This window comes from Melitaea cinxia, chromosome 8 (assembly GCF_905220565.1).
Source record: "Melitaea cinxia chromosome 8, ilMelCinx1.1, whole genome shotgun sequence".
NCBI classification, from domain to species: Eukaryota; Metazoa; Arthropoda; class Insecta; order Lepidoptera; family Nymphalidae; genus Melitaea; species Melitaea cinxia.
In genome coordinates, this window is record NC_059401.1 from 14,436,104 (window position 1) to 14,451,626 (window position 15,523).

Genomic DNA, 15,523 nt, shown 5'->3' on the forward strand with positions numbered 1-15,523 from the left:
CTAGAAATAATAGGCATTGAATTTGACAATATTTTTAATCTATATACTATGCAATGTCCCAACTGGGATATAACAAAAACCGTTAATGACAGAATTAAATTTGAAATCTCAAGAAGATGTTGATTTTTCATTGTAAATGTCAGAAATAATTTTTACTAAGTTCCTCTTTGAAAGGGGTGAAATTGGGGATGAAAATTTGTATGAAGCTCTGTCATTTTTATCTATCAACCTGTAGTGGAGCATCGTGTCGGATTAAGCTAGGAGTGATGTTACATACTGAGTCAATAAATCAATCAGTCTGTCATTTTTTATTTAATAAGTAATAGATACATATAATTACACTATTCCTAATAAATCATATTTTCTCAAAAATAATCTTCAATTTTTTTGCACTATTTTAAAGATTAGAAGCAGGAATCTCAAATAATTTTTGATTTTCAGCTTTTGAATCTATTATTTCATCCAATCGTTCTGACTAGTACTTAAATATATTATTTGTTATTGAAAGTATTTTTTTTTTAATATTCAAAAAGGACAAGTGTTAGATTGAAGATATTTTCACAGAATAATAAATTTAGAATAATTTATTTATAACCAAATTTTATTAAAACATTGAAATACTTAAGAAGTATACTTACTAAAAATCATTTGCATAAATGCATTTTTTGTGATTTTTAGCCATTTACTAGCTGACCCCGCAAACGTTTCTTTGCCATATATGTTATTAAACTGCTTAATCCCCCCCCCCCCCTTATAACTTAGGGGTATGAAAAAAAGATGTTGGCCGATTCTCAGACCTACCCGATATGCCCAAAATTTTATTAAAATCGGTCGAGCCGTTTCGGAGGAGTTCAATGTTTAACACCATGACACGAGAATTTTATATATTAAATGAGGGCTATTTGGAAGTTACTCAAAATTAGGGGGTATTTTGACATAACCCTAGATGGGTCTGGTCAAAGATACGGAGATACTTTTTCGTGGCCCTGCGTATTACCGCATTAATTAAATTAGTATCTTAAATTAAATTATACTAAATTTTTTATACTATGTTACATTCAATAATTAGCTTAATTATCATCATCTAATGTCATTAAAATATATGAAGTAAGGAAACCAAATTAACCTATTATAGACAGCTAATATTTAATAACTAGTTGTGCCCCGCGGTTTCACGTACGTTAATTTGAAGAAAATAGCCTTCCTCGATAAATAAGCTATCTAACACTGAAAGAATTTTTCAAATCGGACCAGTAGTTTCTGAGATTAGCGCGTTCAAACAAACAAACTCTTCAGCTTTATAATATTAGTATAAATTTTGTGACTGGTTCATCCAGAATCACCAATATTGTCTCTAAACCTGTTACATATAGCACAAAAGTTATTATGCCTTTTAATTATTAGAACGAAGTTCCTTACGGCAGGCTTGACATTTGGCTGGGCGACCGAACTGAACAAAATGCGATACTAAAACCTTATGAAAAAATGTATAACGGAAGTGACGTAATATCAGTCACACGACTGTATAATATGACGTTTGTAAAACTAAAATATTACTAGTAAACTTTTTTTGAATTATTTATGTAATTTTATACTGTCGACAAAAATAAATATAGACACATTTCACTTAATAGTTTGAATTATTATTATTTTGTTTGATTTATTTTATTACGGTATTTGTTATTTTTCTAAACTACTAAATTTCCTAAATACTTTTATGTACTTAATTAAAAACCAATCAACAAAATTTAAAAAAAAAAATCAAGAACGAAAATATACCTATATAAAATTTAACATTTTTTTTTAAATTGTGTTGCTTTTATACTTTCCGAAGGAACTTCGTTCCTACCTGGTGTCCCATGACACCACAGATTTTATTTTATAACCTACATGAAAATATTTTACTTGAAATAAGCAAATCTGCTTTTAATTTAAGTATTTAACGCATTCCTGAAAATTGCATTTATTTTGTAATATAACCTTCCGTTTCAAATGATTCCCAGTCCTAAGTATTTGAATTTAAGTTTAGCATTTGTAAGCTATGTAGTTATTTTATGCCCTTTTTTATTGAAATTGTAAATGAAATTGCATTAATAATGAAACTAGCTGGTATTTGTGAATCTCAAAATCATATAAAAACCTAATATAGTACATACCTACAATGTACATTTTTTTTAAACATAGGTAAAAGAATATTGTTAACCCCTTCCTACATTAGAATAATAGCGAATATCATATTTGTAGATATTTATATAAACCTGATATGTATTTAAACAAACAGCCTAATTTACCAGATTTGTAATGTTAACAATGCTACTGTCCTAACTTTATAGCTTTTTGATATGGACATGTATGAGCCAATTTCATCGATCGCTAGTTTATCGTGCACAAATCGAAATTATTTCTCACTTAAAGGAGGTCAAATAAGTCCTCAGAGCCTACTTTCACTTCAACAACTAAACTTTATCTTTTGGAATATAAATATACGATTTTGATAGTGAAACAGAAAAATGTCGGATACTTTTATCTTGGATACCATTGTAGGTACCTATATCAAATCTGAATCTTTTTCAGCAATCACTGAAGTCCAATCAATCAATAATTTTTGGTGCTTATAATTTTATATCTGATCTATCATTTTTTTTTATTCATACAACAAAATATAATTATGTTCAAAGGTTTATCTCTTTCGTGTCTTTTCAATTATATGAAACGTTGGCCAAATTTTGTGCTACTTTGGAAATATTGGAAGACGTATTAATTATTAACAATGAATAAATAAACCGTCCCTACGTACAGTATCGAAACTGAAAATTTTCTATTTTTTTTTTATTGCATGAAAAAACTACTTTTTATGTATATTTTCAAATAAAAAAAGAGAAAATGCTATAAAATACACATAAAATCACATTTTTCATGAGTTTATACTCATTATGGATACTTAACAAATCTTTCAGCGTAAAAAATGTAAAGTGCCTTTTTTCAATTTCGATATTATACGTAGTGACAGTCGAAATATAATACACTCGAAAGAATCTGAATCATGTTTAAATTACTATATCTATCTATGTTTTATATTGTCATCCTACTGCTAGCATATACCTGTGTAACAGCGGTTGTCATTCCTCTATATTGTTTACATTTTTACTAAATTATAGATACATATTTGTATTCAAAGTGTACTTGCTATGTAATACTTTATTAAAAATCTATATATGTATTTTAGAGCAATATTTGATATTCACATCACAAATGTGTTGTTGTAATAAAAGAAAAACGTTACTAATATCACAAATAAAAGATACGAAAATAGTTTGTCTTTAATTTATTAAAATGTACATTCCTTTAATCTTTAATGAATAATCGGCATTTTTACATACAGCATCTGAAAGAAAAAATCAACATTAAAAAAAACTAAAGTTATTCAAAGTTAACATAATTATACAGAACTGCAACTAGGTTATTGTTACAAAATGTTAGTTACTTAAAATACAGCATGTTGCTACATTTTTTGTGGTTTACATTTCATTCCACTGCAGGCATTCTAATCACACATAGATATATCATCATACTTAAAAATTAATATAACCTAATTGTTTCAGATGTTTAATAGTAAAACTAAGATTTTATTTATTTTTAAATATTTTATAAAAAAGGAGTGTATACACATACATATATTGTTAGGTATATATTAGTTTACTTACATTTTTATTCCTATTCAACTCGGCGTCAACAACGTCTTGATCGACACTGCACGGCAAGAAAATGTCAACAATCTCGTAAACACCTTTAGAGTCCAACACTAATCTATCTTCCCCAATTTCTAGATTTAAATCTTTTAATTCTATCTGAAAATATACAATGAAATAAGCAAATACTACTTATACTTTATAATTATATCACATGATTTTAGCTGATTATCGGTCCTTAAGATTTTAATACACATTTTGGTAATGTGTTGCAATTGCATTGGCTGTATTATATTTATTTTATATGCTGTTCCTCGGAGAGCACGTTAAGCCGTCGGTCCCGGGTGTTATCATGTACACCTGATAGCGATCGCTACTCATAGTAGGCAATATATCCGCCAACCCGCATTGGAGCAGCGTGGTGGATTAAGCTCTGATCCTTCTCCTACATGGGGAAAGAGTCCTATGCCCAGTAGTAGTATATAAAAAAAAGTAGTAGTATATAACAGGCTGAAGCGTATTTATTTTATATGAAACTAACACGGCGACAATGTTGAAAAATTCTTAAAAATAAAATGTAACGGTAAAAAAAACTTGATAATATTTAATTATTATATATTATTATTTTAATACTTTAATTCTGCTATCAAAAGTTACCCTATACCTATGTCATGCCATGGCTTTCCAATACTCGGCTTAAAAAGTAATTAATAAAGTACCCACTAATGAATTTAACATTTATCTATACATACATATAGTAGACATAATGCCTTGTTATTTTAATCTACAAGTACAAGTAAGAACACAAATTGGAGAATGATAATAAAAATAGCAAAACAGTTAAATTTATAAAAATCCCGGGAGCTAAGTGTTCTGTCAATGAATATGTTAATTATAATACGTGTAATAGCAATCATTTAACTTCTAGTCAGTATATTAGTTACAAAAAAAGATAGTCAAAGAAAAATTTAAATATGTAGTACACAAACTATTAAACAAAACAAATATATTTTATAAAAAGTAAAATGATAAGGAAAATCCATTTAGATGTTTGTGTCATTTTTGCGGGCTTCTTTTTAATCAATACATCATCAAAAGAAGTTCAATCCTCACGAATATTGTAAATGTGAAAGTAACTGTCTGTCTGTCTGGCGCACTTTCACGCCGAAACTAATGAACCGATTTAAATGAAATTTGGTGCACATATAGTCTAAAGCCTGAGAAAGGATATGGGCTAATTTTTAATGCGAAAAAAGGAATGTAAGGTGTTGAAAAGTGGGGATGAAAATTTGTATGGAAGTATCGCTACTCTAGCGATAAGACCGCCTTTGTACACTGTTTTTTTTTTATTTGTAATACCTATGTTATTGTGTTGATTGTTGTTGTGTACAATAAAGAGTATCTATCTATATATCTATCGCCATATTGACTTTATTTTTTAGGCTGTTGATTTGATATAAATAAATATGGCATTCAAAGTTTCTAAAAGTTTAAAATCTTTTTTTTTAATATTTATTTATTGATTATATTATCGCTATTCTGATGTCCAAAATAAACCAAAAGATATATCCAAAAAATGCTGTCGAAATTCACTATTCTACGCGGACGAAGTCGCGGACACAGCTTGTGTTTATATAAATATTTAAATATTACTGAAGCTACTACTTACTGAAGCTGGAATCATAAACTCAGCTAACAAATACTTGATTTCTCCAGTAGGTGGTTCTCGTCTGAGTCTATAAATAATCTGCTGTTTCTTAGGAACTGGAACCTCAACCTTCTTAGGCAGTGGCTTCTGTACCTCTTCAATTAACGGCTTAGTTTTCTCCTCACATTTTTTAACATCTCTAATTTGTATTCTATGAGATTGTAAAGTTCCTATAGCTTTCCTATTCTTCAGTATCGTGAACTTTTGCATGTCTAATTCGAACTGATATTTATCTTGTAAACCTTCAAAAACTACTGTCAAAAAGAATGTTTGAAAGAGATCACATTTCTCGACTTTAGAGAAAAAGTCTGGATTAACTGCAACATCATATACAGTGACTGGGGCACCAGCTTTGTCCTGTTCCGTTCTTCCTTCACCAATGCTCATAGGCACTCTGTAGCTTGAGGGATCATCAGAATTTAAAATTTGCATCAATTCCTCATTAGTGATATCACGTGGACATGGTATAGCTTCAGTTAAACAAATATTCACAAAAACTTTTTTGTTGTCTGGTTTAGTGAAAGTTTTGACACAAAATCCTGAAAATTTATTACAATTTTACAAAATATTTTAGACACATTTTAACTTCTATGGTATCAGAATAAATTTTTATACTAATATAATAAAAAAATATAAAAAAAGATACTTATATTCTACTTTATTAACTACTTATTTTATTTTATATATATCAGAATAAAAATTAAAAACAAAATATTTTTATTTACCTGGCCTTGGTTTAACAATCTGTGTTGGTACAGCTTCTGCTAACATTTGTTTGAACTCTTCCTCTATAAGATTTTCCTATATTTCAATTAATTTATTAATTGATTTACATATTGTATACAAAAAAATTTACATAACATACAAAAAAAATTGATGACAATTACAATTCATACACTACAAGTAGTTACAATCTAGAGTAGTTAGCTCTTTCTTCCAGATACCCCAAAATAGGATAGAGTACTTATTTGAGAATTGGTAGGTAATGTAGTTATAATAAATTTACACACAAGATAAAAATATTAATACATTAACACTTATCATTACATAGTATAAAACAAAGTCGCTTCCTGCTGTCTATATATCTTTAAAATTACGCAATGGTTTTTGATGCTGTTTTCTTTAGTGAATAGAGTGTTTCCAGAGAAGTATACAATGGATCTATAATAAAACTAACTGGTTTAAGTCTGTACTTAGGAGATATATGATAAAAAATGCATTAAGAGGCATATGGACATTAGAAGCCAAAATATTATCTTTAAATTTTTGACTGTTTATATATTTGTCTGTACATCACGCAATAACTATTGACTGAAATTTGATGAGGTTTTCGCAGCAGTATTGTTGAAGGTTTAACTTAAAAGCTAGTGCATGTACCATTATAACAAGCCATTCAAAACCAAAATATAACAGAAGAGAAATATTTACAATGGCAGCATTAGCGCAACGGTGACAGCGCTGGATTGCAGCTGTTGCACTGGCAGTCGTGGGTTCGATCCTGGTGCATGGCATATGTTTGTATTGGCCTTACAAATGTTTGCAGTGTTCTGGGTGTTTGTGCACTAGAGTAAATCTTGGTGAGGCAGTTGAGCGTGAGACGTTTATTTATTTACAATAAAAAAAATAATGCCATGCGAAATGGGAGCAGTTACTAAAATAATAGCGAATGGAATTCATTTATATGTACCTACACATATATTTTTACTTTTCTACAGCTTCTATATCATATTTATTCTATACTCTCACATGTAAAGGAAAATTATGAATGATGTAAAACAAAAACAAAAGTAAAATTGGGTAAAGCTTTAGATTAGGTAAAACCGAATTTCGGGACCGTGGGGGGATGGGGGGGGAGAGGGTGGGGGGAGAGGGTGGGGAACGCTACCCCTGGTACCACTGTCACACCTCGGAACCCCATAGTTATGGAGATATCCATGGTTAAAGTTTTGAGGTTAGAAGAAGAATTTCGAAAGTTAGAGGAACGCTTGGCTCCGGCGCTGCGGGAAGTGCAGCCCTCGCCCGCCGTGCGAAAGCGTGCGAACGAATGCGTAGAGGAGCGGCTGAGGCTGGTCGCCGAAGGCGACCAGCCTCCGCTGCGGAACGGAGCATGAGTGAGCTCCCTCCGCGCCTCCGCGGCACAAAAAAAACACTCTAGGGGTAGGACAGACTCAAAACTTTAACCATGGATATCTCCATAACCATGGGGTTTTGAGGTGTGACAGTGTTACCTTGTATAGATTCCCCTACACCCTCCACCCTCCACACCCAAAAACCCCATAATTCGGTTTTTCTAATTCGGTTTTACCTAATCTAGATCTTAGCCGTAAAATTGATCTACACATCTAATTAAACAAATCCTATTGACTAAGTTACAAAAAAAATCATTAAATAATTATAATTTTGTTATTTACCTTAACTATTCTCATATTATTCTCCATTATACTAGGATCAACGTCTAATGTTATTGACTTCTTTTTCATTTTTTGTTTATTTTCTGTAGGTAGTTGCTATGGTAGCGTGTATATACTATAAAAAGAAAAGTGCTTTTCCTACGGAGACCTGCACCAGAAAATAAAAATAAAGGTTGATTGTTAATATTGTATGCGTAGGCTTATTACATTTATTTATTTTTTCATTCTATAATACCTATGAACAAAGGCAAATGCGGTATAAAATAAGAAAACAAGCCGCAAATTCACAGAGGTACACAGGTCACAGAGCATAGTAATACTTACAAGAACGTTATACGTCACAGTCCAGATGACAATCACTAAACAATCACCATAGAGTAGAATAAAATATGTATAAGCTTCTTGACAAAGAGCAACACGGAGGGGAGTAGCCATGTACAGGCGTTCCCCTCAGTCAAGGTATAAGGCCAAATGGCCATATGCAAACAATAAAACTAGTTGCAGCCGCACTGATCACTAGACTAAATCTAGTTGCGCGATTGAATCAACGTCCTTCAAAAAATGCCAAATTGTTCTGTTTTTTGCTGCAAAAAAAGATTTGCCACGTCAAATTTACTAAAACATGGCGTTACCTTTCATACGTAAGTATTTTTTAATCACATTATTACTTGTATACATCTTTTAAACCTTTTTTAAACTTAAAAATTACAAATATTATCGTTCGTGTTGACTCGATTTGTTTACCAACACAGGCCGCTCGCCCGCATACAATATGCGGATCGGTCGAGCGACTGATCGGAGTCTATTTCCGAGAAGTCACTGTCGCCGAGCGATAGTGTTGTTACCGGTTTGTTTGTAGATGGTTATCGATAAAAACGGCAAAGGCAAAAGAGGAGACAGACATTTTTGAGATCTTGATTTATTTAAAATATTATATTGCTAGCTTTTTTTAATAAACATAGTTATATAATAAAATTGCATTAAATTAAATATAATACACGTATTATGAGTATTAATACATTTTGCTAGAATTACTTAATGTGAATTTCCACCATAATGTTTTATATAAAAATTTGGCATCTTTTCTAAAAATCCAAATTTAAGGGATACATGGAAAAAATGGTAATAACAGATTAACCTGGACACCCACAAAAAATAGTGTAATTTGTTCAGATCATATCAATACCATTATGTAGTATGTTACATTTTTGTATATATATAAATTTTATTATCTTTTATTTTATTTATTTTTTCTTTGGTGTTTTTTTTATATTTTTTTTTTCTTGTTAATGAATACTTCTTGCACTGTTTGCCTCGCTATATGAAACACTTACTCATGACCATGGGTTGACTGGAAGAAATCTCTTTCAGAGATAAGTCCACCTTTGCCATAAACCTTTCTATTATTTTATGTTTTATATCTATTTTTTGAGTGCAATAAAGTATATAATAAATAATAAATAAATAATAAATAAATAATAAATAAATAATAAATAAATAATAAATAAATAATAAATAAATATTTACACAATACACACACGGTCGTCTGTTCCAAAAGTAAGCAACTTAATGCTTGTGTTATAGGTTACAGCCGACTGGTATATAGCTACATATTTTTTTTTTTCGATAAACATACTTATAAATAATACATATATAAATATATAAATAAATATTTATATTACACCCAGACTCGGGGTGGGAATCGAACCCACAACCCTCGGAGCAGAAAGCAGGGTCACTACAAACTGCGCCAACGGGCTAGTCATGATATGTCAAATAAATAAATAAGTACCACTAACTTTCAAGTGTTGGCGAACAATAGAAGGATTAGTCGAGGGCACCAAACCAACACTAACGCCACACTGTTTTTTTTTGTCTCATGTACAAGGTAATCAAGATATGGTTCACCTTAGTCATAGTAGTGAAATGAAGCTTAGATTTATCAACTTTGAAAATTAACAATGTCCATCCTTTCAGAGTCATCAACAAATCATTCAATCTAGCAGATGGCAAGCTATCATCTTATGATGCCATTAGTGTTACGCTCCCTACTCCCGATTCGTTGACATCACCGTGTACATCATCAACTCCTCAAAATGTATGTTAACTTTAAATCGTTTATTGTAGACTGGCATTGTTTGGCACAACAACGTTGTTCGTTCGCGTTAATCCCCGTGTGAACATTAAAATATAATAATGGAACGCGAAAGTTTAAAAGTTGTTACAACAACGTTGCACCAAACGTATTGTGACATAATTATAATAGTTATACATAGGCTGTCGCGACACTTTTTAACTGACTTCCAAGAAGGGGAGGTTCTCAATCTGACTGTATTTTTTTATGTATGTTACTTCAGAACTTTTGACTGGGTGAATCGATTTTGATGATTTTTAATTTAACAGAAAGCTGATGTTTATCATGTGGTCGCGTTTAAATTTCATCGAGATCTGATAACAACATTTTGAGTAACCTTTGATAACGCGTATATATTATGTATATTGTATTACTTGTCGATGTGATTGAAGTCAGTTTTGTTTTCGTTTGCGAGCAAATACAATTATTGTAGATAATGATGTGTTGTACAAAGTCTTACTACATTATGTATTTCTATTATCATTAGTTTTTGCAGCGTACGCAATGTAAGGAATTTTTTAGGTTATTTTTTTATCCCTTGGGTTACATTATTGGAGTTTTAGTAAGGATCCCTAATATTTTTGAAAATATAGTATAACCTATGTCGCTCAAGGATAGTGTAGCTTCTCAACGGTGAAATAATTTTTTGAATCGGTCCAGTAGTTTCGGAGCCTATTCAATGCTAACAAACAAACAATCAAATCTTTACTCTTTATAATCGTTTATTTTACATGAAGATGTTTGATTTGTAGTATATAATAAATTAAGTCTATTTTTATAATAACATCTTACCTTTGTATCATTTTAAAAACCTTATTTCCCTAACCGAGTACTTGAATTTATCGATAATGGATATCGACAGTTGTTACAACCACGGCTGTAGGCAACTTGTCAGTGTAGTTGCGGCGTGTCATTATACTGTAATGACACAGAATGTATCTATGTGTGTGTGAAAAATGTAAGTGTGATTTTAATTTAGTATGTGTGAGTTTCGTAGTGACAGACGATTATTTTTGTGTGGGAATTAGATAAAGTGTGCATGTGTGTAATTTCCCCCCGCAAAAAATGACAGAAAGTTTTGTATCGGTAGCAGACGCAAAGGCTACTCCCCTCCGTGTTGCTCTATGGCTTCTTGATAAATATCTACAAATCTACAATCACTGATGTTAAAGTCAATCACAAACCCAAATGCTGAGATTAAAATTATATTATATCATTATTCGTTTCATGATAGCTACTTCTTAATCAACTTTGATCTAGGTCATCACTTAGCTTAAATTGAAAAAATAAACATTGTGAAAAGTGTGATCGGGCGAGGCAAACGGAAGTTGAGTGGGAGATATAAGTTAGTAAAGATAGAAAGAGAGAGAGAGAGAGAGAGCTTCGTTCCGTATATTACTGTAGGAGCTTAAAAAGTTTTATTTCAGTCGTGTGATGTAAAGCACACTCGTGTTTTTTGGTTTCCTTGATTGAAATATTTGAACTTATTGTAATACTCAATAATTTATAATACTCAGTTACCTGCTGGCCCAACCTCAGTTAAAATTATAATTATATAATTTGATTATTATGTTGGATATGCTGTTCTATGATGCTTTTATATTATTAGCTTAGGAGACTTTTACAATAAGCGCAATGTATATGTTTTGTTATTAGAAGACATATGTATGTAGGTACATACTTATACTTATTGATACTGCACTACAAAAAAATAAGTTGTTCTATAAGTGTAACAAAAATAATTTCAAAAGCAACGCCCCTACTGTCTATTATCGGCTTAATTGTTTACGGCCGCCAGAAGCATGACGAATGATGGGTGTGCTGTGCAACGAAAACAGAATAGCATTTTGTCCCTTTTTCTATCACACGTAACTAGGGGCTACTAGTGAAGTAACGTAACCACGGGTTACTAGTGAAGTCTTAGACACACCAAGTGTGTGTATACTGAAAAGTTTCATTAAACTTATGGGTACTGTACCTGGTTGGAACAGATATTTGTATTAATACAACTATTTACCCACGCATTATAGTGTACCGGGTCCTACCGTGAATCAGTTACCGCTCACATACTTATTATCAGTATTACTTCTGGAGAACTTATTAAGATTTGAACAGTTAAAAATAATGTCTACACAGGTAAGTAAAACATTACTACTAGATATAAATTTGCAATGTGCTGTTGTACTGTGGGTTGTTTTTTGTCGCCTCCTCGTTAACAACACACGTATAATAACATAATACATCAAATAAATTACTGGCCAGTCGGTTCTAATTTTCAAATGCATGCTATTTTTTTTAGTTTTAAAAATTATTTAATTGCTTATTTGTAATTATTAGTATTAAATATATTTTCTATCAAACTAATTTTGTCCTCTCCTTAAGTTGACTACGGACCGTTTACAATAATTTACTCATTATTTTTGAAAAGAAAACCCCTTTTCCTTTATTACACCATATTATAAGATCGACTTTACCAATTTTAATAACACTACATTTTTTTTTAACTTTATATTTTTTTGTTTCACTGCTAATATATCAATTATATTTGAACCGACTTCAAAAAGAAAGAGGTTCGGCTGTATTTTTTATGTGTGTTACCTCATAACTTTTTACTAATGTACTGATTTTGAGGATTCTTATTGTAATCGGAAGTTGGTGCTTGTGATGTCGTTCCATTTAAATCAGACTGAGATCCTCTAAATGCTTAGTTACTTGATTATTTTTTCGTGTACGCATATACATCGTATATGACCTCATAACTTCTTACTACGACACTCGTGTCATGTTTTCAGTCTCGGAAACAAGACATTCGTAGATAATTTCGAAATTTCGAGACCTACAACGCTTAAAAAAATATTAGTAATGAAAAAAACCATGTTTAATTAAAATCAAAAATTATTAATATTTATTCAAAGCTGTCCAGTTATTCTTATAACATAGCGTCTTTGTAAAAATGTTTACTTACTAGGCAAGCAATATATTTTTTTACTAGTATTTATACCATGAGGTACTAAACAATATTTATATACCTCGGAATTCTTTTTATTTTAAAAGCAAAAGTGTAAACAATAGCAAGGAGTTTACCAATGGAAAGTTATAGCGGTATACTGCTATGACGTATATCATAAAAAAATGCTGTTTTCGGAAATCGGTCACAAACCCTATCTCTTTGTTCCTCTACTTGTATACTTTCTAAAAGTAAACGTTACACAAATAAACGTTAAACAATTAGATAAGGGTGGCTTTGTAAAAAATCCGTTCTTTGTTAGCAGTATATTTTTGTCTTTATTTTCGTCTTCTACAAAAGAATGTTTTACTATTATTGGAACGAAGTTCCTTACCGCAGGCTTGACATTTGGCTGGGCGACCGAACTGAAAAAAATGTGATACCTACTAAAACCGCAAGAAAAATATATAACAGAAGTGACGTAATATCGGTCACACAACTGTATAATATAACATTTGTAAAACTAAAATATTACTAGTTAACTTTTTTAAAATTATTTATGTAATTTTATACTGTTGACAAAAAAAAAATAGACACATGTTTTTTTGTTTCACTTAATAGTTTGAATTATTATAATTATTATTATTTTGTTTTATTTATTTTATTTTACGATATTTGTTATTTTCTAAAATACTAAATTTTCTAAATGCTTTTATGTACTTAAGAGCCATTTCACAAAAATCGGTAACATTCCGCGAAATTGTAATATTTTGACGTCGTTAATCTCAGTGTTGGATGCAATAATGTAATTTATATTCTTGAAATATAATAGAGCAACCTTTGTTGTAGTCCATAGTCAGATCAGAATTTTGATTTATATTATGTGTATAAAATTATTAACCTTTTCATCAGCCTCCTCCCTGGGTAAACGGTCGCAATGTATAGTTTGAAGTCCTACTTTTCAATAACCTCTACGTTGAAACCATTTTAAACAAATATCATAATATGTGGAATATAATTTTGTTGTCCACTATCATAGATTTTTATTTCATTTGTATCTCTATTAAACGATAAAAAAAAATTTAAAGTTACGAATATTTTCCAAATAAGTACAATTTTAAAAGCGATATTTCTCTTAGAAAACTAAGAAATTTTAACGAACTATCTTCATCAAAGTAAACTTACATCATTAAGGAATACAAAAAAAATAATTAAAAGATGTAATTATTTTTAATACATTTTATATTAAATAATAAAAAGATAGTATATATTGCCACGCATCAAGCCCGGTAAATCAGTCGAGCGCTAGCGCTCTTAGAGGTAAGGTCCACGCCAAATTCTGCGCAGCCGTCTCTTTCGCTCACACGCGCCAAGCGCCTGTTGTTATAGCGGATAAAACGCATTTGATACTTTCATAATAAAATATAAATAAAATAAACATATTACGAAAATGACTGTAAAATAATATAATGATAATTTCTGTAAACAAATGTATAATTTAATTTTCTTTTCTCACACTATCAATACAAATAGGCATTTCAATCTGTTTGTCTTGTTATTTGTTAATTAATATGTTTGTCGGTGTCGATGTCATTAAATGCTATTTTATTCATATCGTAAATATTAGATTCATTCGTAAACTGAAAAAACTAAATCAATTAAAATAATAAAAAATTGTTTCATAAAATTGATTTTTTATTTTTATTTTTAATTTATTGACTGTTGTTATATAACATACTTGAAATTTTTAACAAATTAATTATGTAAAAAACATTTTATACCATAGTTATAATTTTTATTATACATCAGAAAATGATCACGATGGTCTTTTGGTTGTCACACTATACGTACTAGCACAAAGATCGCGCGGCTCGTATGACTCGCGCGATGCGACCAAATTTACCTAAACTTGCAGAGCGTAAAATTATGAAATGGCTCTTAATTAAAAACCAATCATCAAAATTAAAAATAAAATCAAGAACTAGAAAATATATAAAAATTCAACTTTTTTTTCAAATTGTGTTGCTTCTATACTATCCGAAGGAACTTCGTTCCTACCTGATGTCCCATGACAGCACATATTTTTTAAATACAAATACTTAATTTTTTTTTTTATTATATAAAATCATCATGACTGCAACTTTACTAACTAAATATTATCAACAAAACCTAATAACTACTTCCTTCTTAAAAATTAATAATGAACAAATAAAAAATCTCTAAATTTACCAAAAAATCTCTTATTGCTCTAATTGCGATCACAAAATGACTAATGCTGGAAACAAATCTAAATTATATTAAACGGTTTTTTTTTAATCAGAATAGCCAACAACGATGGAAAGGATGCCCCACACATAAATTTGTTAAATATGTAATTGTAATGTTTGCGAAGATCCTGTAACACAAATATGTGAAACTTGGTGGCTCGTACTGTACGGAGTACGTTGCTCAAATATTTATTTGAAAGTAAACGAAAGCGCATGAAGCTAACGCTAATCAATTTTTAGAAAATATCGATTTCGTATGGATGGGTTACATATCAAATTCACGCGATCACTTCAGGGTTCATCTCTAGTAGTATTCTGTGCCTGTAAAGAATAAGTTATATAAAGCTCATGAGTAGGAGTAATAGCG

The 15,523-nt window shown here is 30.5% G+C and overlaps 1 protein-coding gene across 1 annotated transcript; it reads right to left on the minus strand.

Moving 5' to 3' along the window:
- Window positions 1-3,310: 3,310 nt before the first annotated feature.
- On the minus strand, window positions 3,311-8,184 carry LOC123655887 (PIH1 domain-containing protein 1-like). Its single transcript, XM_045591632.1, has 6 exons — window positions 8,044-8,184; window positions 7,809-7,956; window positions 6,123-6,198; window positions 5,359-5,936; window positions 3,705-3,848; window positions 3,311-3,385 (listed from the first exon to the last, which is right to left on the minus strand). The coding sequence occupies exons 2-6, from the start codon at window positions 7,875-7,877 to the stop codon at window positions 3,353-3,355; spliced, it is 900 nt and encodes a 299-aa protein (XP_045447588.1). The 5' UTR covers window positions 7,878-7,956; window positions 8,044-8,184; the 3' UTR covers window positions 3,311-3,352.
- Window positions 8,185-15,523: the final 7,339 nt, after the last annotated feature.